At 43.5% G+C, this 26,305-nt stretch overlaps 1 protein-coding gene across 2 annotated transcripts; it reads left to right on the top strand.

Moving 5' to 3' along the window:
* Positions 1-231: 231 nt before the first annotated feature.
* On the top strand, positions 232-26,101 carry ATP6V1A (ATPase H+ transporting V1 subunit A). 2 transcript variants are annotated; one of them, XM_068417433.1, is made up of 15 exons: positions 232-320; positions 9,229-9,323; positions 11,056-11,184; positions 12,620-12,834; positions 13,566-13,703; positions 14,214-14,365; positions 15,194-15,356; positions 16,567-16,675; positions 17,511-17,633; positions 17,721-17,835; positions 18,926-18,989; positions 19,731-19,934; positions 21,869-21,963; positions 23,189-23,360; positions 23,790-26,101. In XM_068417433.1, the coding sequence occupies exons 2-15, from the start codon at positions 9,242-9,244 to the stop codon at positions 23,880-23,882; spliced, it is 1,854 nt and encodes a 617-aa protein (XP_068273534.1). In that variant the 5' UTR covers positions 232-320; positions 9,229-9,241; the 3' UTR covers positions 23,883-26,101. The 2 variants fall into 2 exon arrangements, with proteins under 2 accessions (XP_068273534.1, XP_068273535.1); XM_068417434.1 differs by lacking the exons at positions 232-320; positions 9,229-9,323 and having other exon boundaries at positions 11,107-11,184; positions 12,609-12,834.
* The last annotated feature ends 204 nt before the right edge of the window (positions 26,102-26,305 follow it).

Below are 26,305 nucleotides of genomic sequence, written 5' to 3'. Positions count from 1 at the left end.
GACAGGGAGAACGGGGGCGGAGCGGCGGCGCGCGGCGGCCCCCGCGTGACTCGGGGGAGGCGCGGCGCGAGGGAAGCAGGCGGTGCCCCTCGCCACGTGATGCGGGGCGGCCAATCACGCGCCCCCGCGCCCAGCGCTCTCGTGCCTGGGCGGCAGGAAGCGGCCCGGGCCGCGGGTGGAAGCTCCGCCCGGTAGCCGGGCGCTTCCGGCGGGGGCCCAGCGGCGCATGCGCGCGGGGGCCGGCATCAGCTGATCCACCACCGTCGCCGCCGCCGCTGCCGGAGGGAGGAGGGCTTCGGGTGTGCCGGCGCCGGCCGCAGGTGAGGCGTCTCGCCCCGCTCTCCCCCAGCCCCGCTCTCCCCCAGCCCTGCTTGGGGGGGGGGGGGTCGGGGTCGTCTGCTCCTCGCCCCCCGGCCGTTACCTCCCCGGGGAGCCGCCCTCTGAGGGAGCGCGCGCCACCCGCAATGGCCGCCCCCGCCTCGCGGAGCACGCCGTGCGGGCGGGGTGTGCCGCAGGACCCGCAGAGCGCCGTGCGGAGGGGCTGTCTCCTGGGCCTCGGGGCGGCCGGCCTTCACCTGCCGCCCCGCCTGCCCGGGGCACGGTGCGGGCAGAAGGCCGAGCCTGCCGCCTGTTCGGCTCCGGCTGCAGCGAGTACCGCGCAGTGCTGAGCGCGTTGTCCGCACGGAGCCGTTCCCTAGCGGGAGAGCCCGCTGACCGCGGCCCGGCTCTTCCTGGTACCGTTTCTCAGGGAGAAAAGGCCTGGAAAGCAAAGCAGTCTCCCGAGCAGGGCTCCCCCCACTAAGAAACCTCCTGAGCTCTCTGGAAAATGTCCGACGAGATATCCCGGGGATAGAGCAGAATCCATCGCAAAGAGAAGCGGGGACAGAGGCTGGGTTTCTGTGCCGGGTCACCCCCCATCTTGGGTGGGTGGAACTGAATCTGTCTGTGCCTCGACTGTCGCCCTGCAGTGAGCGAGGGGCAAGGTTATGGAACAGGAACGCCGCTGCTCTGCCTCAGTAAAAGGGCCCACCTCTTCTTTTGCGGTTGAAAATAACTGATGCCAAACCAAATGTGTTTCCTCTTCCTGTAGCCAGTGACAAAAATCCTGATTGAGATGAGGTGTTCCAAATGTCACGCTTAGAAATCAATTAAAGGCAAGAAAGAAATTTTACTTGAGTGTGTTCTGGATGGTATTATACATGTTACAGATAGCTGTGGCTTCACAGTGTATGACATGTATGTACCAAGATCTATCCATTCAATGCAGTTGCCTGAAGTGTTTTCTTCCTAAGATTTTACTAGCTTCAGTTGGAGAATTTGCACTCCAGCTGGGAATAAAAGCAATTTGGTGATAGTTTTATTCATTGTAATGCAACACTTCAGCAAAGTACACTGGCTATTTGATCTAGCATGGTATTTCAAATGCTAATACTGCTTGAAATGGAGAGGGGATGGAAAAGGAGGAAAACCTCCTGACAGCACGCTCAAGGTGGTTTATCAGCCCACCTGTTCCTGGCAGCTCAGTGAGAACGTGCCAAGTGTAGGCTGGCATTTGCAAGGGGAAGTTTGAATAACTGAGGCAGATCCTCAGTATATTGTAAGTTGCTGTGTTTGTGCTGGCTTTGGCACTCTGCAGGTCTGCAGCAGCTGACTGTGGCTTCTGTATACAGTACTTTTAAAGGCCTTTTCAGTGAGGAGCAAGCATAAATATTTAACAGTATCTACGTTTTATTATTTTCCACTTAAGAATGTATGAAGTGAGATCAGTGTCTACAGGTCTTACCAAAATTGCCAAAAATATTTGCTGTGCTTGTCAGTTTATTATATCAAGTCTTCTTGAAAACAGTTTTACTTTCTTATGTGGGAAAAAAACTAGTATTAATTTTATAATCAGGGGACAAAGCATTGCATTCAAAAATGATAAACCACCATGGACATCGGCTTGAGAGCATGGGGAAGGAGAAATTAAGACAACGCTGGAAAATGAATGCTGGCATCAGCTGACTTAAAATGGGGTTGAAGTCTTGTGTCGCAATCTTGTAACACAAGATCTCTGTTTCCTGTAAACGCAGCCTTTCCATTTTCCAAATCAAGAACTGTTTTCTGCAGATAGTGCTGATATTAAAGTTCAATCATGAATGATTAGTATTATTTCATTTCTATACAGTGTTAGCTTAAATTTAGCTTTTATCTGGATCTAAGCGTATATTAACTGTTGTATATCTCATTAATCCTGGCTTAGAAAGTCTGCAGGCTACAGTGTGCTTCTGTTGTCTAAATTTTTTCCCCTGGTATGACTTTGTACATTTATCTTCCAGACATTGTCATCCAAAGCTGCTATAGACCAGCAGATTACTAGATGATTCCTCTGGAGATACATTTAAAGGCACTGCGCTTCACCTCTTGTCTTTTCATACTGTGATACTGTCTCTTTGAGTTCCTGAGCCCTGAAAATTCCTACCAACATTTTTCCTTCGTGCTTTTAAATTGCTTGTTTGTGAGCTAAGGCTGTGTTCCTAATTACTCTTTTAAAAAGAGTAAAAGGATTACAGGATAACCAAGTTGATATCTTTGGTGACTTTGGTGCTGACCATAAAATACTACATGCTATTGCTGACCAAGTAATAGTCCCTCTTTTTCTTTCTCTTCTTTTTTTTTTTAGAAAAAAAAAAACAAAACACACAACAACCCAATGCTACATTGCCTAAAACTGAAATAGATTTTCTTTCCTCTGTACTTGAATCATTGGTTACAAAGAAAAGTGGGGGATTTTGAACTTGGAAATATTGAGGTGTTGTTGAACAATGGTATCCGCATGATTTTTTTAGAATGGAACTATAGCAAGGAAAACTAGGCGATATAGTCAACTGGAATATCATGCTTATTCAGCCTTACTCACTATCTTAACACGTATGACTTCTTTAGCCTTACAGCTAGACAGAGAGAAATGGGGACCTACACCAGCAGAGGAAGCAGAATGAATCTAAACTTTTCAACTTTTTCTTCCTGTACAGATTAAGCCAGTAATCACCTAAAGGTCCAATGAGCAAAACTGGCTTAGACTGGATCGTCTGGTTGTCATTGTTGTACCTTCTTTTATGTCCTGAAAAGCTTTTTTTGTTTTTGTTGCATTCACTTCTTCCCTTTGAAAGCGGACAGCTAAGCTTACACTGAATTCTTGGGTTTGGTCATATCTTGTGGCAATAAGTTCTACAAACTCATAAATATATTTGGTTTGGTTACTTTATTTCATCTATGCATTTATTTCTCCTGTGTTTGTCAAATTCTCCTAAAGTTAAACAGCCCCACTGCTTAGAAAGATTGACCATTTGCTGCTAGCTTTTTAGACTTCCATATATTATGTGGCTGCTGTAACAAGCTTTGCCTTATAATGTCTGTCTTTACTGCAAGGATACACTTGCTCTGAAAACCAGTCAGGTGTATATGGATAAATCCTGGAAGTCAATGAAGAGCAGTTTTAGCTGCTGAATTTTATTGGTTCATCAGCTTGATTACTCCTCTGAGCTTGTATAACAGTAAATTTTAGTGTCTCTGCTCACTCTCTTCAGAAATAATTTGTTTGATGGTGATCTAATGATGGTTGGTGCCTATTGACAGTTCTTTAATTTTGTCAGAGTTTACAGCATTTGGAGAGTCCGTTGTGGGTGTCTTAAAATGTTCAAGTCAGAAGTAATCAGGAAGTACTAAAACTAGTATGAGAAGGTGCCGTCATGGTCCCATTTTTATAGCACTGGGCTTTCTGCAATAGCAGTCTGACATCTGTTTAATCCTGAGAAGAGTAATTTTGAAGACCATTGTTATCCCAGTGAGCTGAGACTCATCCTACTAAACAGTTAAATGAACTAAAACTTTTGCTGAAAATAGACCCATTGCAGATGTAAACACGTAAGAGAGAAGCGGTGTTCCTAGAGGGTGTCTCTGTAATGTGCAAGTCTTACCTTTGCCCTTCTTAATCAGTTGAAGATCAGTCATACTGTAAGGATTCTCATGGCCAAGTTGAAGTGTTGGTGCACTGGTGAGTTTCAGCTGACCAGTCTGTCCAAGTAACTCCTTCTGCAAGATGGCATCCCAAGAAAAGTGCTGAAATCTACACCGTGAAGATGCAGCGTTCCTCTCGCTGTGCCCCATCTTTAGGATGCTATAACCTATGCTCGCTTACTGGAGCGGTTCGTTGTGAGGACTGTGTAAAAGATCGCTGGTCTGAATGTCTGTGCTGCTGGTCTGCATTCTGTGCCTGAAGCATGAAGAGCAGTCCTGTTGTGATTGGGATGGTCGGGTGTGATGAGGGATAGGAAGGTTATGGGAAAAGATATTAGCTTTATAGAGAGGAAACTGTGCCTTTATTAAATAGTTTATTATAGCTGGAGGAAAGCTTTCAGGTATGTGAGTTTCCTTTAATGGCCTGAAATACTTGCCTATTTTTTAATATTTCAAAGCGAGACTCAAACGTGACACTAAGCTGATTGTCCGTTGTGGGTTGTGATCTTTAGTATCATGTAATGTCTAGGTTTTTACTAAGAGGAGGAGGGATTTTCTTTGGAAAACTTTATTTACCTACGCTTTATTGTGTATGCATATTAAATTTTCCTGGATATTGAATGTAAGGACTTATATTCTGACTCCATTTTTCTACTGTAGGAAGTCAAAGCACATGAGTCTGTAGTAAAATCTATGAACTCAGTTCAATGTTACTCGAGCAGAATGAATCCTAGCATTGGTGACTTACTAATGTAATATTGCTGCTTCTGAATGGCTGGTCTTGTGCTTTTTACCACAGTTGTGGTTGGTGTATTTAAGCTTTGGTGCCAATTTGATGTGTTGCTAATACTAGAATTTGCAAAGGTAGTCTTGAGAAGTTGTGAAGACTGCAGGAAACTCTTCAACTCCGGCAGTTTCTTGGGGGAGAGACCGTGTAGCTGCTTGTCTTCTGTACGACATACAGGACAATGCCGGTGCCTGTCAATCTTCGACAGCAGATTCTAGCCGCTGTCACTCAAGGTGGCCTGTCAGTCTGCTGCGCCAAGGTGTGGGATGTTGTGCCGTTGCATTAATGCTTCTGCTAACCAGGGGAAGGGGTTCTTACATGAGCAGCAGAAAGCCCCACCATTCTCTCTGCTTTGACAAGAATCAATACCTGTTCTACACACTCAAGCAATTAGGATTGCAGTGCCTTCGGCGCCTCCCTGCGCAGTCTGTTAAACGGTTGTTCTGTTCCGCTCTTCCAGAACAGAGCACGCACTGAAATGGGTATGTTCTGCTGGAGGACTGGCAGGTGGATGGATTCCAGCTGTAAGCGTGCCTCTCTTTCAGGGGTTTTTATGTAGCAGTATGTGCCACTTGGGATTATTGGCTTCCTAGGAGGTCCTTCATGCAGACGCTGAATGCTGCTTTTAATTTCTTCTGCTGGGTGCTGTGCAGTGAGGAGGGCAGGGATGGGAGCTCAGCTGGGCTCCAGTAGCTCGGTTTGCTATTGCGGCATTCCTCGGAGCTGGTGGGGGAGAGGCAGGCTGATGACTCACCGAGTCAGGTGGTTGTGCTTCTGCTGTGTGTCAGAAATCTCTTTCCCCTCTGCAGCAGGCTTTCTCATCCCTCTGTGTAGGGGCACTGGAAGGACAATTATTTCATAAGTGGTGGTGCTTAACTCCTGAATTCTGGTTTTGCTTCATTGGGCGTGTGGATTTTTGTTACTCCCTGTTTCTGCAAAATAAGGTAAGAATCTGTGTTTATATGATGAAATAGTAATGGATTTTCTTCCTTGCTGTAAGAAGGACCCTTCTAAAAACCTCAATGGGGTCTTAATTTTAAAAGGATCTTTGCAGTAAGGCAGTTCATGGTGTAAATTCTGGGACTGATCAAATGTTTGAAGCAAAAACAAGGAACTGTAATAGAAAACAGTTTTCTCTGGCATTGAGGACAGGATAGTTACATTTTGGGGGTTACTCTGTAGCCAAATTGCTGTGCTGGGGAGCAACCAGGATAGAAAATTGAGGTCATTGGTCCTTTCTTGTTTAATTATGACTATAAAATTACTTTAATAGCTCACCTTTCAGTCAGAGATGGTTCTGCAGCAGGTAATATTTTGATTTCTGGCACTGTTAGGCAGAATATGACCATGTTAGAGCTTAAAAGCATGTTTATAAACAATTGTTGAACTCTTTTAAGATGAGAAAAATTCCTGTTTGTAAGTTGTAAAGGATACAAGATGCATCTTTGCTCATAAGGGAAGTAAAATTAAGCTAGTACCCTGTGTGTTGGTGAGCTTTGTAGGAGTGCATTGCATATAGTGCCTAATAACCCATGGCGAGAGGCCTGTGGAAGGCTGTAGGAACTCAGTAGGTTTGTAAAATGGCTAGCTACCATGGCTTCTGCGGTAAGTACGTACTCTCTGCACGTACATGGTGTTATGTTTAGCAAATTCTGACGTGCTTGATGGAATTTCGTTTTATCTGAGTACTAACAATGAAGACATTTAGCAGTGTAGGTAGGTAAGGCAACGTTTCTGCCCTCAGGGATTTTTCCATCTAAAATGAAAATCTGTACTGCTAATACACAAGCACAAGAAAACTATGCAGAGACAAATAACAGCTTGCTTTTTTTTTTTTTTTCTTAATTTGTATTCAATGTTAAAAGAAGTATAGCCCTTAAAAAAAGAGGTCCACTTGGCTGGGTGAGCCCTGGCTCTTTAGACTGTGTGTACTTTGTTTGGAGGTGTATAGGAGATGGAACAAAGAAAGGTGAGCAGGAATTGACTGTGTCATTTACACTTGGAACAGTTAGTAAGTATGTGTTTAAAAGCAGTCAGTGCAAATGCTAAAGGTCAGGACAAAGACAGGGTTTATTGGTGTGTTGCTAGGTGGTCTAGCAGAGGGATCCCATTCTTTTTTGGTTGGCTTGGCCAGCAATTTGGGAAGGTGACTGTAGGAAGAGAGAGGGAGCAGAGCAGCCACAGGAAGGTACTGAGAGAGGCAGGTACTGGGTGTGAGGACGTAGAATGGCTGTTCTGAGGTTCTTATTTGCATCCCTGAAAGATAAGCAGCCACTTCAAGTGGCAGTCAGTTGACCTGCAGGTTTTGGATAGAAAGAAAAGTTAATTTAAATTGAAACTGGCCAGTGTTCTTCCTGCTTTTCCTTGCCTTTGTAATTTGGCTCTTTCGTATGGGACCCTGTCCTGTCTAATTGCCAAACAGCATCACTAATTCAATTATGAGAATTAAGTTGAGCTCGCTCTTTATTGCACTTCTATAGAAGCTTTTGGTGGTAGGACTCTAGAGATTGTTCTGTGTCATGGTATATTGAAGTAAATGTTTTGGGTGGATTTAGAAGACCAGCTGCTTTTTGTTTTTCAGTATGAACAGTAATTGTGCTTCAGTTTTGCAATGGTTTTAATTGTTAAAAGCAAAAAAGATGAGGTAGTTCTGTTAGTCTGATCAGAACCAGCTCTTACCAGCTGCTCAGGAGCTGCAGATTGCTTTGTGAGAGCCTCCCCACTGCCGTCTGTCAGAGGAGACTTCTGAGAAATAAGCAGTGAAATTAAAATTGTCTTCTGGGCCAAACAACAGGCAGCTTAAAGGATAAACTATCATTATGGAGAGTAGAGAGATCTAACGAATATCTGACTTAGCCTCTGAGCTTGAGAGCAGTTAGTAGTTCCACTCCAGGCTGGAGGTGACTGAGTCATGATCAACCGTTGGGGTGGCTGGTGTGAAATGAGTCAATGGTAGCCATGTTACACAGATCCACTCCAGCGAGACATAGAGCCTGGAAGAAGCTGTTCCTTCAGGATGAAGAGGAGTTTGGAATCATTGAAGATCCTTTTCTTACAGAGCAGAGCCACCGATTTAAAACATTTAGATTGGTAAAGAGGCTGGGGGGCAGAGGATTTGTAGTATATTATTAAAAATCTGGAAAACAGTCATAAGACTTTAAGAATAGCTGATGATAGCTACCTCCTGCTCCTGAAGAACAGGCAGGAAAGCGTCCTTTTATGATGGTGGAAGGGGTGGCAATGTAGTTGTCTTTCTCGTTGTACACGGGGGAGGTTTTCAAGCCTGAGTATGCCTCTGTATTTGCTGCTTTGCAGAAGGTGCCGGGTTAGGTTAAGCTTTTCCCAAGGAGTCTGTCAACAGATGCCTCACACAGTTCACATCACCAAACCATGGGCTTTGCTGGGTAGGTCCTGTGGATACACAGGGCGCGTTGTGTGCTGGGGCTGCCATGCCCCACCTTTCACCAGCGCTGTGTCGTAAATGTGTCAGTACAGTGGAAATGGGTAGAGTTGCCTTGCAGTTCTTTAGCACTGAGCAGTTTCCAAGGTAACGCAAAGCGTGATAAGGACTGATAAAGCAAAACCATTAAATACTCTTATCGGCACCAGAAGCAGGACAGCCCGACTGTCGATTACAGGACAAATGGGGATCGAGGAGGTCTGTTTCTAAAACAGCTTTTCCTGTGCCCGTTGCTTATATTCTCTAAACAGTTACTGGCAAGAGATGTCAATATTTAACTGTTGCAAGTTGGGTTTTTTGGCCGTTATTCAGCACAATTCTTCTGTACTGCTCCACAGGTTTCACTGAGAGCAAAGACTGCGTAATACCCAGCTGTGAGGCATATAGAAAGGACTTGCATGTTTGAGTGCTGGTGCTTGTGAAAGTGTATATTTCTTCCTCTGAACACTCTGATTCAGCAGCTTGAGATAGCAAAAGTGGAATTTTCACAATATTTGTAGTATTGCTTTTTAGAGACTGGTGGCAGTAAAGTAGCCCCAGAACATTCTCTTGCTCACTTAGAATCATGGAAAACTCCATGTTCTGAAGGAGGCTAGATGAGATGTGGAAGAAAGAAGAGATTCTCCATTGTTTAGGTATCCTGTTATCAGGCTTGAAAATAGTCCAGCGGTGTTACAGCCTTTTGGGAGTGTAACTGTTTCACTCAGCAGTGTTCTGTGGAGCATACTATGGAGTGATGTTCCACCCCTGTGTTTCTGCAATAGGGGATGTTAGTTCTTTTGTTTGTTTAAATGAGTTACTTTTTAACTTTTTATAGCTTTAACATCAGTGTAGTTAAGGTGCTTCAGGCTATATGAAGTCAGAATTCTTCAGAATTCTTTCTAACGGGAAACATGGAGAGAGCAGAGGGGAGGATGAGGAGGAATTTATTACATGTGTGTGTTCTTCAGAACTGACTCTTTTCTTTTTTCCTTCTGTGCAGTTGAACAGGCAAAATGGACTTCTCCAAGCTACCCAAAATCCGTGATGAGGACAGAGAGGCTATTGTTGGCTATGTCCATGGAGTCTCGGGACCTGGTAGGTATTATTTTGTAAAGGAAAACATATGTTCTGTTTCATCTAGTGTCTTGTTATCTTTTTCACTTGGAAGCGAACTTGGAAGTGATGTAGAGAAGTATAGGAGAGCTCTGGATAGGGCTTTTTCTCTTTTTTTTTTTGTGGGAGGCTTTTTAAGAAGAAACACTGACTTAGTCTGTTAAAATATTAAGAAATATACTAACAAGATGCTACTGCTAATTAATCTTATTTAAAGATTTAATGAGCAGAAGCAGGCTGATGAATAATAATAGTAATTAAAAACAAAAGGTAGTAAACTTTCTGGATGAGATGAAGCCACTTGGTCAGAAATCTGCAGGCACAGTGTATTAAGCTTCTCTAAAGTGGTGTGAGATGCGTAGTCCATTCTTGCTGAAATGCAGTTTGACCCTGTGCTCTCTGGAATACTCAATCCCTTGCCAGTGTCAAGTTGTTCTGTGTTACTGCACAGCGGGCTGGAGGAGCCCAGCAAGGAGCTGCGAGGGTCAGGGAAGGTGGCAGAGCATGATGGTAGTGCAGCTGGGAGGAGGAGGACTGTTCCTCCTTTATCAGCTTAAATAGTTTCTTTAGGCTCTGATGGTAACAGCTTTTGAATATGTGCAGACTCTACCAACTTTCCTCCCTCCTGAATTCTCTTCAAGAGATGAAGGAAAGGATGGGAATGTGAGAACAGAAGAATGGCATATATTTTTGTTAATGCAGCTTATTTGATGAATGAGAAACTCCCGTGGCTTGTGCCTATATAAATAAATGCCTGTTCTTTAACTGCTAATTCCTTAACTGCAGAAATTATACTTAAAAACAATTTTAAACTGATACAGCTTTCTTTCCTGAGAAGTGGAAAACGTATTTTTGTCTAAACATGAGCCCTGGGTGCAAGATGGATACTATAATATTAAAGACATAATAAATGTTGTCCTAAAGCAGCTAGGCCTCATGTATGACCTGCTGAAATCTAACTCAAAACAGTAGGTTTCAGGCCCAAAACTTGCTGTGAGAGAGTCTTCATCTGTTGAAAGTCAATTTAAATGGCTTAAGATATACAACACTTTACTACAAAATAAAATATCAAAATAGTGCTTCCTTAAAAGCTTCGTAGGCATCAGCCACTCTAGATACAAGGGTATGTATTGCCTTTAGCAGGCGCCTTGGCTTGATTGATGCATGGAAATAATTTGTTATGTGAGCATCCAGATGCTGCCAAAGTAAACAGAAGTTTGAGTGGCTTGAAAATCCTGATCCCCAACCACAGGTTTATGTCACTGCCAGGTATCAGGTGAGCTTTTGCCATTTTCTTGTACATTTTTCATTTAGTCAGATGGGAATGTGGCCCAGCTAACTGAAAGGGAGAAGCGTCCATGTAACATGTCTGTCACAGTTCACTGCCTCTCTAAAACCCTAGACATTCGCCATCTGCAAAGACAGATAAGAGAAATTATGGTATGAATTGTCTGTGAACTACTGCACTCTGATAGTGTCCTTATGATAGAGCATAAAGGAACAGTGTGAAAAGTGTAGCAAAACTTTTTCTTTTGACTTTTAAACTAGGAATGGCAGGATTTGTGGCAGCGAAGTTACGCCTTTTGTGAAATTAAGAACGTCCTTCTGATTTGGGTGAATACCAGGCTTATGCTGTGCAGTCCTTACTAGCTTCTGATGAGCAAATTTGCTAAGCTACAGGAAAAATATTCACCTATGTGTCTGTCTTCTACAGTGGTCACAGCATGCAACATGGCAGGTGCTGCTATGTACGAGCTGGTACGAGTGGGCCACAGTGAACTGGTGGGGGAGATCATCCGACTGGAAGGTGACTTGGCAACCGTGCAGGTGTATGAAGAAACATGTATCCTTTTTGCTGATCCCTCTGGGCCTGCCAGACTGCACAGTCCAGAGCACAGCGGTGATTAGGGTGACGAAGATGAACAAAGCTGACTGGGACCAGTGCTTGGTACTCCGATGCAGGCAGGTAGAAACATCTGTTCTGCACATCTTTTGTAAATTCTGATGGGTTTGAGGTAAATCTTATCTTGCTTGGCTGTGTACCAAGAAGAGCTCTTTGGATTTTATGTGGAAATAAAATAACGAGGATCTTAGAATTTAAGTTCATTTTAATTTAAATATTACAGCTCCTTGTTAAGGAAGTTGTTTGACAAGTGTCAACCATAAATGGCAAAACTACCAAGCAGTATTTGTTGCATTTTTTCTTTGCTTTTGAAAACTGTGTTTTCATAGCACTTAAATAGGAAATGTAAAGAGAGCAGGATGCCGCCTTCTGGGCAGAGTATTTTGCCAGATGTAATAGATTACATTTTTGCTTCTGCAGTGTGCTTACAGAATCTTGGTCCGGCTAGGATACAGCACGTATTCTAAAATCTGCTTAACTTAACTTAAAATGTATTTTCTATTCCACGTATAAGAGAGAATGTCAGAGAAGAAGTTATAAAACTTAAAGCCAGACCTTCTTTTCTTCCACATGTTCTTTTAAACTTAAGAGTTGGCTCTGTATATTTGTAGAGGCTAGGAAAAAACCTGTGCTGGCTCCCAAAGCGTTGGTCTGAGGAGCTGGATGGTGAACTGGTGACTAGCTCCTGTCTGTACCTAACAATTTGTCATTTAAGGTGGCATCATTTTAGATGGCATCGTCATTGTAATACCTAGTGGCCTTCCATCAGTACATGGAACAAGTTTGAGTATAGTTTACTCTTAAGTTCCTGATAAGAGGGCTCAGTCGTAGGACTCTCTGAGGTCAACTTGTATTGAGCCTTGCATAGGGTTTTGGAAATAATGCTGGTCTTGGACAAACTCCCTTTAAAATGAGACTGCTGTCAAAAAGGCTGTGCAAGGTTCAAGGTCAAAACAGTTGTGTGCGCTAACAAATTCTGAAGCGAAAAATTATATATGTCATAACATTGTCTGACTTCAACAATCAAACCTGTTTTCTAGATTTGAAGATTTAAGAAATGCCTGGTATGTTTTATCATCCTGCTGCCTTGTGCTCCAGTAAACTCATCCATGTAGTTGACTTGAACTAATGATTGTAAAGCAGAATATTTACCCCTACTTTGCCTCTCTGGAGGATGAGCAACTTTGTTGCTTTAGCAATTTCAGCTTGAGTTGAGTATAAAGCCTACATGCTTCTCAAATGATGATGCGTACTGTAGTAATAAAAATATTACCTTAAAGTCAGGTGATTTAAGAGCATGAAGTTGTGAATGTGACGCATTCTGTCCCATTTCTTTCCCTTTCTGTGGATGAACTTTTCCTCAGCAAATCTTTAGCTGGTGTCTCCGTGGGAGATCCTGTACTCCGTACTGGCAAACCCCTGTCAGTGGAACTGGGGCCTGGCATTATGGGAGCTATTTTTGATGGTATCCAGAGGCCTCTCTCAGACATCAGCACTCTGACCAAAAGTATCTATATCCCTAGAGGTGTCAACGTGTCAGCTTTGAGCCGAGATATCAAATGGGACTTCACGCCTTCCAAAAATCTGCGGGTAGGTTCTGACAAGCCTCTCTTCCCCTCTTGCTCCTCTATCCCCAGAGCTTAGGGCCGGAGCAGAGCGCCAAGGCTGTGATTGCTGGGAGCTGTGGTTAATGCTGTATTTAAGTTTGCAAAAAGGGGTCCTAGGAGGCGGTAGCGATGTATGAGACTGGATGGCGATCACCAAAACTTACTCAGTGTGACTTACTGGATGTTGCTGCTGCCTATGAGAAACTTGCAAAGTTTTAATGTATTTGCAATACTATAAAGCAGCTAGTGGAACTGCACTAAGCATTAGCAGGAGCAGGTGTTACCTGAGCAAAAAGAATAACTACAGCACACATTTCACGAATGCTGAAGATAGCCCCAGAGCTGGAAAATGCCACTGCTTTAGCCCTTGGCGTCTTCTTTTTTCCATCTCTGCAGGTTAACACATGCTATCCTTTCTCTACTTAACACATTAAACTGAGAGGTATAAAAGAAACAAGGAAAATTCCTTGCATCATTCTAATTGCTACTGTCTGAGGCTTGAAAGGCATCTGAACCCAGATAGTGTTGCTAGCAATGTGCCGTTAGTGTAATGAATTATGAAAATAGGCTACTGTGATGTGACAGTGCATCTATAATGGGAGTAATCACAGTGCTAGACTTAATAGCTATAGTTATTTTACACAGTTCTTTGTCAAGGTTCTTTTTTAAAACTGGAGTTCTCACTTATGACTAATAGACCTGTTCTGATTTTAGGTTGGCAGCCACATCACTGGTGGAGATATTTATGGTGTGGTGAATGAAAACTCCCTGATCAAACACAAAATCATGCTGCCCCCACGGAACAGGGGTACAGTTACATACATTGCTCCGCCAGGAAACTATGACACTTCAGTAAGTCTCCCAAACAGCAGCTGCTGGTGTATTCCATGCCTCTTTCATAAGGTTGATGTAGTCTCTCTGTCCTGCATGATGCCAACTCGAAAGTGTTTCATGCAACAAGATGTCTGAGTGAATGATCGCTTCTGCTACCCTGCCTGCAGGGATGACATGATTATCTTGTGCAGTTACCTTCTGTGTGTATGGCTTCCCCATGGCACTTCAGTATGCCATGTTTGCTGACCTCTGTGGGGATCTACAGTATCTTATGAATATGCAAAATTCAGTTGCTCTTCAAAAGCATATTTTTAGTTGAAGCTTCATCTTGCACTCTTTCTTTTCCCCAGTAGCTTAGTAAATATGGGAAAGAGCCTTCCCTCGGGAGGGGATGATAGCATGTTGAGGTTCTGAGAAATCTGTGGTGGTATCAAAGACTTAGCTGTGCTGAGTAGTTGAGATGAGATTTGCGTGCTGGTCCAGTGTGCAGCTGTTTGCTTACTTCACATGTCTGGTGCTATCTGTTAGGATGTTGTCTTAGAGCTGGAGTTCGAAGGTGTGAAGGAGAAGTTCACTATGGTCCAGATCTGGCCTGTACGTCAAGTCCGTCCTGTGACTGAGAAGTTACCAGCCAATCATCCTTTATTAACTGGCCAGCGGGTCCTGGATGCCCTCTTCCCGTAAGAACTACCTTTTATGTTCTAGTATGTAAGAAATCTCTCTTGGGGGGAAGCAGATGGAAGAGGCCTTAAGTGTTTTTTAAGGGCAGACAGACCCCAAGCTTTCACTATGTATCACAGCATAATCTTAAAAAATATTTAGCTGAATTCCTCATATTTCTATATTTGGCAGGAGAACCTACTAGTGGAAAAAGGAAGAGAAGTTTAACAAGATGGTTCTAGTACATTAATCTAGAAAAGAATGGACAAGCATACACTTAACATAATCATGCCAAATCTACAGGAAGGCTAGAACTTTCAAGCTTGATATCCCCGTTTGAATGCATAAGTAGGATATCTTTCCGTGGTCTTGAGGATGTACAGTTTCCAATGATTTCGGGGTCACCACTTATAAAAACTGTTGCACTTAACTGTAACTCAAAATGCTCATTTAAGCAGCTAACTTCCAAGGCACTGAATTCAGTAATTTTGGTCCTAAAATATTGTGCTGCTTATTCTTATAATGCACAGCTAAGTACAGTTGTTCTTTTCTTAACATTTGCATTCCATCGGTGCTTCCAGCTGTGAAAACTGCTGTATTTCAAGCCTGAAAGTCTAGCTGTTGTACCAGCATAACTCATGTACTTCAAGGGCAGTAGCAAAAAAGGATAGTTTATTCCTTCAGTCTTTTGGTTCAGTGAAATACCTCTGTGCTTCTCACCCAGAACACCGAATGTGACTCCTGTCGCTCTGCTTTTAATTAGGGAGTTTTATTGGAAAACATATTCTAAGATAGGAGAGAGCTGGTTTTGAGTTCCTTGCAAATCAAAGTCCTTTTTCTTTACTCAGGTGTGTACAAGGGGGTACAACAGCGATTCCTGGGGCATTCGGTTGTGGGAAGACTGTGATCTCGCAGTCTCTCTCAAAATACTCCAACAGCGATGTCATCATTTATGTAGGCTGTGGAGAACGAGGAAATGAAATGTCTGAAGTACTGAGAGATTTCCCTGAGGTTAGTATGGAGAATTCATGGAGAGTAAACCTTCTTGGGAAGGCTTGCTATTGTGCTGGTATTGTAACTGAATAAAATATCATATTGGTAGAGTGACTTGAAATGATCTTCTTGTCTCCTCGCTGTAAGTTCTGGCTGTAGTAGCAGAAATCCCTTTTGGCTCATTCAAGAACGATTTCAGCAGCCCCTCCATAAACGTCTGGACTAGTTTTTGAGTGTACCTTCTACCTTGCTTAAAATAAAGTCAAAATGAACGCCAAGGGGTAATTTAACACAGTTATAAGCACCTTAACTTTCACTGGTAACGTCTCTAACATTTCTAATTTAACAATGCATAGCAAAAGCAGCATCTGTATTTACAGGGTGCAGGGTGGTGATACACACAGTTACCAGATATTAGTTTGACATGTTAGGTTTTGGAATACCTTCTGAAGGAAGTAGAAAATGCCTGGGTTAAAAAAAAAAAAAAAAGATGCAACGGGTTCAACAGGTTTACCAGTCGTTATGTGTTAGTGAGTTAGTTGTGGCACAGTCTTCTGTAAAATATGGGAAAGAAGCTGGAGAGTCTGAACTGTTAGGTTGAAACTACACTGCCAGAAGTAAGGGGTAAAAGGCTTAGGCGTGTCGATTGATTACAAGATGAGAAAGTTAAGCTGAGGTGCCCATGAAAAAGGGAAATCCCAGGATTTTCATAAGTGGAATTCTACACAAATGTCAGGATATGCATCCTGTTATTCAGGTGCTTGTGAGGCTTCACCTGGGTTATGCATGTGGTTTTATGTCCAGTTGTCAAAGATGAACTTGGATCGGTGTAGATGGGGAAAACAAGCTCTCTGATTCCTAATGGACTTGTGACAGGAGGCTAAGAATTTTGGCTTTTCTAGCCTGGTAAGCTGAGAGAGGATAACGTACTTCCTGATGCAGTGGATTTGTCGTTAGTCGTTTGAATGGGATCAATGGGGATTTGCCAGTTGCAGAAGATGAGATGAGGCTGAGGCATGTACGTTACAGAGTTAAGCCATGTGCAATCTGGAAGACAAACCAGTGCAGTATCCTGAAACCTTGCATTTAGTCTCTGCTCTTGGTAGAGTAGCTGTGAGGAGAGTATCCTGATACAAGAAGTAAGAGAGTAAAAAAAACCAAAACAATAAAAAATAAACAAAAAAACTTGCTACTGTCACCTTTTTTTTTCGCTTTTCTTGCATTTTAGTTAACAATGGAAGTTGATGGCAAGGTCGAAAGCATCATGAAGAGAACAGCTCTTGTAGCAAACACCTCCAACATGCCTGTGGCTGCCAGAGAAGCCTCTATCTATACTGGTAAGATCTACAGGAGGCTGGAAAAGGCTGTGTGTGTACAGCAAGCCATCATGCTCTAGTATTTTCAGTTCCTGAGATGGTCAGTATCAAGAGACCTGCTTAGTTTCCGAAGTCAACCCTTTCAGGCCTTGCCTGCGTAAAGTTCTAGTATCTTAATTGAATTGGGCTTGCTTGGATATGATTATGATTTCTGAATATTGAGTAAATTATACTTACAAGGTGAACTTACTGCACCAGCTCTCATGTAGTTTTCTCCATGTGTTAATTATGTAAGCTTTTATTTGTGAATAGCTTTTTGCTGACAAGTACAGTGACATAATGGGCAGGAATAGTACTATCTCGGTTGGCAGGCTAGTCTTCTTTCCTTTGCAGCCTCTTAGAGGTTTTTTTAAAATTCTTTTTTATGAAAAGTTGTCAGATAATTAACACAAAAGGTGTCCTTTTCTCACTGTTGTATTCTGGTAGTTTGAAAGGGAAGGAAACATTTTACAGTAAGAAGTGGCTTTGTTCCCGGTTTCAGTGAGGCAAATAGTGACATTGCCATGTCTCTTTGAAGGAATACATGGGAATGTAAGATGAGCCAGAGTGGTTCATGAGCAAAAATGGGAAGAGTGAGAAGAAATAAGAAAAAAACCAACAACAAAAAACACCAAAAAAAAACCAAAACAAAACAGCAAGGATATGGTCTAGTGGGAAGAAAGAATAACTTTCAATGTCTATTTCCATCAAAATGTAAACTTAAATAATTTGGCTTACTTGCATCTCAGTGACAACATACAAGGATAGAATTCCTTTCTGAACTGTATCCTGCAGCATGCTCTTGTCTTTGTTCTAGGAATCACCCTGTCTGAGTATTTCCGGGACATGGGCTACCATGTCAGCATGATGGCAGACTCTACTTCCCGATGGGCTGAGGCCCTCAGAGAAATTTCGGGGCGACTGGCTGAAATGCCAGCTGGTGAGTAGTCTTTTCTGTCTAGTCTTGTAAATGCATCCTTTAAACTTCTGAGCCTTGGACTCAATTCCTGTGTGTTGGTGTTTGCAGACAGTGGTTATCCAGCCTACCTTGGTGCCCGTCTAGCCTCTTTCTATGAGCGAGCTGGCAGAGTGAAGTGTCTGGGAAACCCTGAGCGGGAAGGCAGCGTCAGCATTGTTGGAGCGTGAGTGTTGCATTTCTTTGCTTTGCGTTGGCTGCAGTTCTTCCTCTGTGTTTTTGTATGTCAAAGTACCTATTTTTCAGACAAAAAGACCTTGTTGCTCTGTGCAGCTGCAGAGCTAAAATATGTGAATGAGTAGGTAGATATTTAGTCTCTGTTCACCCAGAACTGCTGCTAAATTGTGTGTGGGGGCAGAAAGAATGAATGTGGACAGGTAGTTCTGTGAGGTGTGGAATCACAGTCACTTGCAGCGTTTGTGCAAACGGCTCAGGGAAAAATGTCATTAGAGCTGTCACTGAAAAGTGTGTCAAACCATGCTCAGAGCAGGAAAGAAGGGGTGGTTAGAGCAGCAGTGTGTGCACTTGGGGGCATAATGAATCGTCATTCTCTTGCTTAAATAGAGTAGAATTACATGGAGCAACATATCTCAAGCTGTGATGGGCTGTGTAAAGCATGTGGTCCCCTGACATTCTTCTAGGCTATATTGATTTGTCTGTCATACTGTGGGCAAAGTTAATTTCCCACCCAGACGTCTTCAGGAGAGCCTCTAGCATCTGCAAGAACACCTAGGGTCCATTCTTTGCTCTGCTTAGTTCTGCTGTCCACAACATCCATACACAAATGCATTGTACTTTTGAGGCTGGAAGATTTTTTTTTTTTATCTCTGTGAAGGCATACATTAGGGTGTCAAGCCCAAATGAAGCTGAAGTGGTTATTGTGTAGGTGAATATCTGAAAAAATTTCAAACTGGGATATTGTTTTCTGTAAAATAATCATTGCACTGTGTTTCACGGTGTCCTACCAGCATACTTGCTGAATCTGTTCCAATTGGGATAGGTTTGATAATCCAAGCTGGAGTTACTACCTGAAGCTAAAGTGACTAAAATCATACCTTGATACTGTCAATCAGTCACTGATATAACTATATTTCATGGTATTCATTGAACAACTTTCAACTAATCTGTTGCTTAGTTGAAATAATGTTGACTTTTCTGGTTTCTGTGATCACTGAGCTGTGCAGTCATATGTTCAGTACTTCAGTTTAAACTGTGAAAGCAATTCTGGTAACTTTTCCTTCTCTCTTCCTGCTCAGTGTCTCTCCCCCAGGTGGTGACTTCTCTGATCCTGTCACATCTGCTACGCTGGGCATTGTTCAGGTACATCCTATGACATTGCAGCTCTTCTGTCCACTTTGTTAGACTCGAAATGATTGTGCTTCAGTGTGTTTGTGCCAGTGGCTGGGGTGTGAGAGCTTTGATTTGACACAGGCAGCTTTGGAGGGTGCTTTGGAAAATGTTCTAACAGCGTAAAAGGCAACCTTATGAGTCTCTGAACTGACGAGTTTGAGATCCTTTTGGAAGAGGGAGCAAAGGTAGCGATTCCTTCCAACACGGACTGCTCAGGGTTATCTGTGTGCTTCCTGATTGCTGCACTTCAAATGTGGCTGCTCTCAGCTGAGATGGAAAACGAACCACTCTTAATAGGTGCATTGAACACACAAAAAATCCTCAGAGCAGCTGACTGGGAGAAGAATGTCTTGCAGCTGATTGCAGCCCTGTTTTGGGAGAAGGAGTTGCATCTAATAGGTTAAACTCCAGTGTTGACATTGTCTTTGTTTGACTTCTCCTTCATGAGGAGTCTCAAGCTGAACAAGTGTGAACTCAGCTTAAAAGATGCATCATTTTTTGAGAAGTGTATTTGAAAGTCACTACTGTAGTTAAATTAACGTAAGGAAGGCTTTCTTATTCTCTCTCAGGCCTTCATTTGTGATAGCCTTTGCCACGTTGCATTTGGTCAAACTTGCTTTCTGTATTGGGGTGGGTTTTTTATTGCCTTCAATTATTTTGGTTCGTTTTTGACTTTGAACACGGGTTGTTGATCTTTCTGGCTTCTGACAGGTTTTCTGGGGCCTGGATAAGAAGCTGGCACAACGCAAGCACTTCCCCTCTGTCAACTGGCTGATCAGTTACAGCAAATACACGCGTGCCCTGGATGAGTACTACGACAAGCACTTTACAGAGTTTGTACCTCTCAGGACAAAGGCCAAAGAGATCCTGCAGGAGGAAGAGGACCTTGCAGAGATTGTGCAGCTTGTGGGGAAGGTGAGTAACCAGCTGTGAGGAAATGCAGTGTCAATGAGCCATCCTCCATTTCCTTACTGCTTGCGCAGGCTTAGACCAGACTTGATGGATACTGCGTTGTGAAAAAAGGCAAATGGTCACTGGAAGATGTCAGACTCTCCTGCCTCTACCTGTGCTTTACTACAATTTTCTTACGTGTTGTTTGACTTCTAATGACAAATACTTTTTTAGATTGGATAAACTTTGGCTTGACACTACTTTTCTCATGTAAATTAGATTGCAGGGCATCTAATGCTGGAGTTAAGAAACTTCACTTGCTTTAGTGTTTTAGTCCTGCTGAAGTGCCCTTTGCTGCAGCTTACAATAGTACTCCTTTGGAAGTAATCTTTGTAAGAGAAATCATGCAAAATGATCTTTACTGTTGAAGTCATCTGAAGGGTTACAATTTATTAGAAACCATGTTGCCAGCCACAGAACAGAAGTGTTGGCATTTACAGGCTGGCCTGTAGAAACAGCAGTGATGTCTGCTTTTTCTAAAAACTGGTGGTTACCTCGTTTCTCTGTGGAAATCTGTGACAGGACATATGGCTCCATTTTACAGGCATTCTTTAATTTCCTTCATTCACTTCACTGTTTTGGAGAGAAAGCTGAACTTGGAGAGAAAATTTCCCTTGAGAGCTCTCAAAAGGGACCCAGTGAAAACTCTTGTGTTTCAGCTTAGCACAGTAAATATGATAATTGACAGGTGCCCAGCACACGCTTTGACAGTAATTTAATCCCATGATGTTCGGATGAGCTATGCTGATTTACAAGGTGGTAGTAGTGTGTGGTAACATGTATTAACTACAGTTATTTGGAGGAGGTTTGCTCCTGGTGCTCTCCCTGTTCACTGATGTTCTAGCCCAACCAAGATGAGGCCTTTCACCAGATCTTGCCTAGCAGAGCCCTCTTCTCTAAATGTGTCCTTGAAGAAAAGCAAATGTGATCCTAGGGCCTTCTGCAGTTTTCTATTTACAAAATTGTGTTCTAAAAGACTAGTTTACAGAGCAGGGTGGAATCAGTTCCTTGGTGTGGAAGGGATATCGATAGGCCAGTGCTTTGTAACTAGGCATTGTTCCCGTGATAGAAGTACTGGAGCTGGTGATGTTCTCAAAGATGTTATCTTTAACAGTTTCTTTCAGTCTGGGCTTGGCTAACAACTGCAACAAACCTTTAGAAAGGGGGAGTTGTGGAAAAACAGACAGAAATATTTTATTTTTAGCTCTGAATTCTGTTAGTCTCCTCGTGAAAGAAGGTCTAAACTTCCCGTCTAGAAAGCAAGCAGGGGTACTTAAAGCTCAGCTTGCCTCCTTCAGCAAAAGGACAGTGAAGGTAAAGAAGAGTGGCCTGTGCTGCCAACAGCAGCAGTGTGCAGCAGGGTTGGGGCTGTCCTGCACAGTATGACAGGCATTGTCATCAACTCCTTTTACTCTTCTTGAATGGCAGACAGGAAAAAGCCGTTGGTAGCCGTGGAGGCTAGTATCAAATCCTTAAGATCACTTATTGATGTAGCATGCTGAGATTTAGTTTTTCTTCTATGGACATAAGGATTGAGGAAAGGTAAAAATGAATTTACCTCTTTACGTAGGAAAGTGATGTTTCAATGGACCTCACAGCAGAGCCGTGTGTGTTTTCTGTGTCTGGTGGCTTTTCCATTAACTTAAAGGAAACTTCTTTTGCATTGTTTATCATCAGATAGACTTAAAGTAGACTTACTGTTTGGCCCATCTTGGCTATCAATTAAATTGGCTGTTCTATAGCAGGGAGTGAGAAATACCCAAAAGACAGTTCTGCTGGAAGCCGTCTTAAGAGGGTGGGAAGGAAAACAGGTACTGAAAGATAACAGTTCTTGGCCAGGACATACCACGTCCTCATGGACTTGAGTACTAAACTAACAGCATACCTTACTTTTCTAGGCTTCCTTGGCAGAAACAGATAAAATTACTTTGGAGGTTGCCAAGCTGATAAAAGACGACTTCTTGCAACAGAATGGTTATACGCCTTATGACAGGTGAGATCTGACTGGCCACTGTGCCCTCTTGGTCCTGTGTAGTCTGGATTTAGACAGCTGTTTTATTTGGAAATGGGTCAGTGCAGAAATTAATTTTACTCAGCATAAACCAATGGAAGAACTGTGCTTAGGTAGGCCCTCGACCAGTGTATTCACATTGTCTTACCCAAGGCATGCAGACCTTTTCTGAATGCAGTCACACCCTTTGAGTTTCTCAGGCCCTTACCTATCGTTCAGTTAGCCAATATTTCTGCAATAGCATGTCCTCTTGTCCTCCTTAGGAGGAGGAGGAGAGGACCACTGTGTTTTCACAGTCAACACCCAAAGTCTTCCTGTTTATTCTAGCAATGCATGGGGGACTGCAAGAATCTGCTTTCACTTACTGTTGCATAATTCTTGAGTACGTTTGATCCCTCAAAAAAACTTAACTGGGTCTTTTCCCTAGTGCAATGCTTATTATCCCTGTCTGCTTGGCGTCTTTCCATGCTGTGTTTTAACAGCCTGACAAAGGGGCCTTTTGTACTTCATCTCATTCCCCAGCCCAGGTAGATCAGGAGGTCTTGAATACTTCATCACTAAAAATTTACAGGTACATCATTCTGTAATGGTGTGTGCCTTTGGTTAGGTTACTAGGGCAGGTATGCTTGTATGCAGTAGGGAAGCACAGGAAGGAGCATGATGTAGTGTATAAATAATAATGAGGTACCTTCTGTGGCAGTCATCTACCCATTAAAAATGGAGCTTTTTGTGTGTGGAGTGCTCTTGTCATAGAAACACTCCCTTTCCTGTGAGCAAACAAACTTGCAGAGCTGTCGGGTCATCCCAGGCTGCTTGGAGGAAGCCTGTTCCCGTGATGGACAAAACAGGACGGAGGAATTCCGTTGGCTGCTCTGGTGTTTTCCCTTTCCCGTTAGTATTGGCACAGATCGAAATGCGAGACTTGCACAGCGATGGTTCCTGTTCTCTCCTGTTTTGCCTAGTGTTTGGGTGCTGCTTCAGAAACCTCACTTCACGAAGAGTCTCTTAGCGTATGATTCACCTGTTTGAAAATGTGAGACCTATTAGAGGCAGTCTCTCTCCTTTGACAGCACGTACCCAGGGTATCTGGAGTAAAGCAGGCTAGCACTCTTTCTTTCGGGTGAGAATTCAGAGTTGTGAAGGCAGGAGCAAAGGCTTGTGCTGTTAACTGTTCCAAAACGCCTGACAGATCCTCTTGTTCCATCAGGTTCTGCCCTTTCTATAAAACAGTGGGAATGCTTTCTAATATGATTGCGTTTTATGACATGGCACGCCGTGCTGTAGAAACCACAGCTCAGAGTGACAATAAGATCACGTGGTCCATCATCCGAGAGAACATGAGCGAAATCCTCTACAGACTTACCTCCATGAAGTTCAAGGTATGGTTGTAAGGAACTGGGCTGCACTGCTTTTTGTGGGCTTCCAGTGCCTCTGAAAGGCTGTTACTCAGAGGTGGTCATCAGTTGCCTTAGATAAAGGTCTATGAACAGAGATTTTTTGCAATCATTTTGAATACACTTAAGAACTGGCTTTAGTTTGTGAGCACAGGAACAGTCAGTACAGAAATCTAGTCTACTCTGTCCAGCATCCATTCTGCCTGCTTACTGAGTGTGGGAAGAGGACGAGATTCAAACCTTGTGGCTGTTGGTGAGACAGACAGGAGGCGGAGGTGGAGCTATAATGCCTGCTCTGCAGTTAGCAAGTGTGGATCATGAGGTCGAGAAATTACAGCACTGGCAAAGCAGGGTTGTCTTAAGTACCAGTGGCTTTTCCCCAGGGATGTGTTCATTTGCTGTGTTGTCTTTCAGGACCCTGTCAAAGATGGTGAAGCAAAAATCAAGGCGGACTATGCTCAGCTGTTTGAGGATATGCAGAACGCATTTCGCAGTCTGGAAGACTAGGCTCGACCTCTGTGACCACTCCAGTTTGTCCTCTCAGTTCCTCATCTCAACTCCTCTGCTTCCCTACCTTACGAGAATGATGCAACAGTACTTGAGTTGATAAATAGCCCGATGTTTTCCCTGTTCGTACTCAGAGAGTGTCCTTACAAAACATTCCTCTTAGTTTGTGTTTGGCATTGCTTTGTGTGTCTGAAATGGTGAGTGATGTGTGTGAACGGGCCTGGCTGAGTGAGGAAATGCTGTTGTACACTTCTAGGGTGGGAAAAATTTCACCTTGCCTCTCCCAGCTCTCTTGGTAACTGGTCTTTCACCTTGGGATGTAACCAATCGAGCTGCTGTATCCGGCAGAGGAGGTGTAGATCTTGATGCAGTCACACGGTACGTTCTGAGCTGGCAGCGGTAAGGGCATTTACATCTGGCACTTTGCTAAGTGACTATCATGACGTAGAACTCCCTATTCTCAAACAGGATTTTTGACCATACTCTGACGTGTTGGTACAACCAAAAATTCTTCACTACTCTGTCCCTTCTGCAACCCTCGGCTGAGTCTGTTGGTATTGAAATGTGGTAGTTCTGGATCTCTCCAAGAAGGGACTAACTAGAAGATGAGCACGTACAAGCGACCAGTATACTTTTGTCCACTGGAGAAATAGAATTTTATTTTCCTACTTAATACAGATAGGACTGTTGGACTCGGCATCACCTAAAATCAAAGCCATAGGTGCTCAGCTTCCAGCAGAATTTTACCTTCTTGCCTCCCACTCACCCTGTAAAATTTCCTGACACTCAGCTGCTTTAGTTTGTGAAGCTTGTGACTGATACCGTGTACTGCAGGACACACGTAGCAAGTTACAGTGATGCCACGTGTGCAGACAGGAACAGAGTCCTTCCTCAGCGGTGCTCTGCCTGCCAGTGCAGTTGCCTCCCAGCGCAATGCCCAGGTCACGCTAAGGAAGGGGAAGCGTGTGCTTGACCTTCCTCCTCCACCTGTGCTCACGGGGCCTGTGTGGCGGTGGCACAGAAGGTCCCCAGTTCTCGTGTAAGAGGAATGTATGACGCTACACTGCTGGGGGCAGGGGATGAACGGGGGGAAGGTTGAGAAGTACAAAATGTATTTACTCCTGCCTTGTTGGTTGCAAGACAAACCAGCTACTGGTCTTCTGCTCTGTGCTCTGGAAGCACTCTGTCAAGCAGCTGAAACTGCTGTGTCTTGGGCTTGTTTATTGGCAAAAGTAGCATGAGATGAGGAGTGAGCAGAGAGCAGCCTTCCTCTCGAACTCCAAGAGCCCAGCGCTCGCACCGTTGCTGCAGAGTGAGAGAGGGAGAAAAATGCTGGCCCCCTCTCCAGTCTCTCCCCCTCACTTGCGGCAGGTGGCATCCCGGGCTGCTTTGCCAGGCAGCACTCTGTGCCCAGCTGGGTTCCAGCTGATGTCTAATGCTTTGTGACGGTCATGAAGCAGTAACCGTTGCCGGTGACGCCGTGGTAGTGGTGTGGCTGTGTAAGTGTTAATTCTGCACCGAAGTATTTCCACCGGCTGCCAGCTTTGAAGAGTAGTGATGCAAAGCAATCTCGTGCTAGGGACCAAACGCCACCACTTCCATTATGGTGTCAACTTGCCGTTTGTCAGGGAGAGCCCGGCTGAAACTGAAAGGGATTGACTAGTTTTGGTTCTCCCAGCAGGAGCTCCTCCTCCAGCCGGTACTCTGGTAGTGAACAGCGAAGTTTACAGCTCACTAAACTTTCCGTGTATGCTGCTTATTTTACCAATGAGCATGTGTGAATGAGTAGTCACCATTCAAGCCCTTGCTGGATTCCTCGTCGTTCATACCCTTCACCACTGTACTATGTAGCATTTCATGCTAGAAACCAGATGTTCTTATCTCTTTAAATAGAGGATGTTATAAACTTTACAGAAGATGTCTAAGATAATGCAGTTCTAATATTTATTGTGCTGTACCTGGCCCTGAAGTGTGACCAGTTCAAACAGTTTCATATATTTTTTTGTCTTTTGTTTTGTGTCTGTTTTCAGTGTTGAGATTCTGATGTTCACTGTGTCCTGCAAATCTTCCCTCCACAGGTGTGGGAGGAATGAAAAGATGGGCAGAACCCCACCACCTACTTTATGTTCTGTATTTCATAATGTATGTTGCTGGGAATTGTGTAAAAAAAAAAAATTTAAAAAAAAATGTTGAAGTCAATGAGAATAAAATTGATTTAAAGTAGGTCTTTCTGTCCTGTTTTCTTCTGTCAAACCAAACCTGTGCCACAGCAGCATACACAGCAGACTGTGCTTTCTTAAAATCTTACTTCATTTCAGGGATTTCTTTAAACTTGTAAGCAGCAATGGGACAGGGACACTTTACCTCAGTTCTCCCATTCCAGTGCAGCTTGCATCATCTCAGACATTACATGAAAGGAAGAG

The sequence above is a fragment of the Nyctibius grandis genome, chromosome 23 (assembly GCF_013368605.1).
Source record: "Nyctibius grandis isolate bNycGra1 chromosome 23, bNycGra1.pri, whole genome shotgun sequence".
Classification (NCBI taxonomy): domain Eukaryota; kingdom Metazoa; phylum Chordata; class Aves; order Nyctibiiformes; family Nyctibiidae; genus Nyctibius; species Nyctibius grandis.
This window is presented reverse-complemented; position numbering and strand designations above follow the sequence as displayed.

What these genes read in the sequence shown, in the direction of transcription:
- ATP6V1A (XM_068417433.1), top strand. Translation starts at nt 9,242, where the DNA reads ATGGACTTCTCCAAGCTACCCAAAATCCGTGATGAGGACAGAGAGGCT. An exon ending in GTCCTGGATGCCCTCTTCCC is followed by an intron (nt 14,366 to 15,193) that starts GTAAGAACTACC and finishes TTCTTTACTCAG; the next exon opens with GTGTGTACAAGGGGGTACAA. An exon ending in TTGTGCAGCTTGTGGGGAAG is followed by an intron (nt 19,935 to 21,868) that starts GTGAGTAACCAG and finishes TTACTTTTCTAG; the next exon opens with GCTTCCTTGGCAGAAACAGA.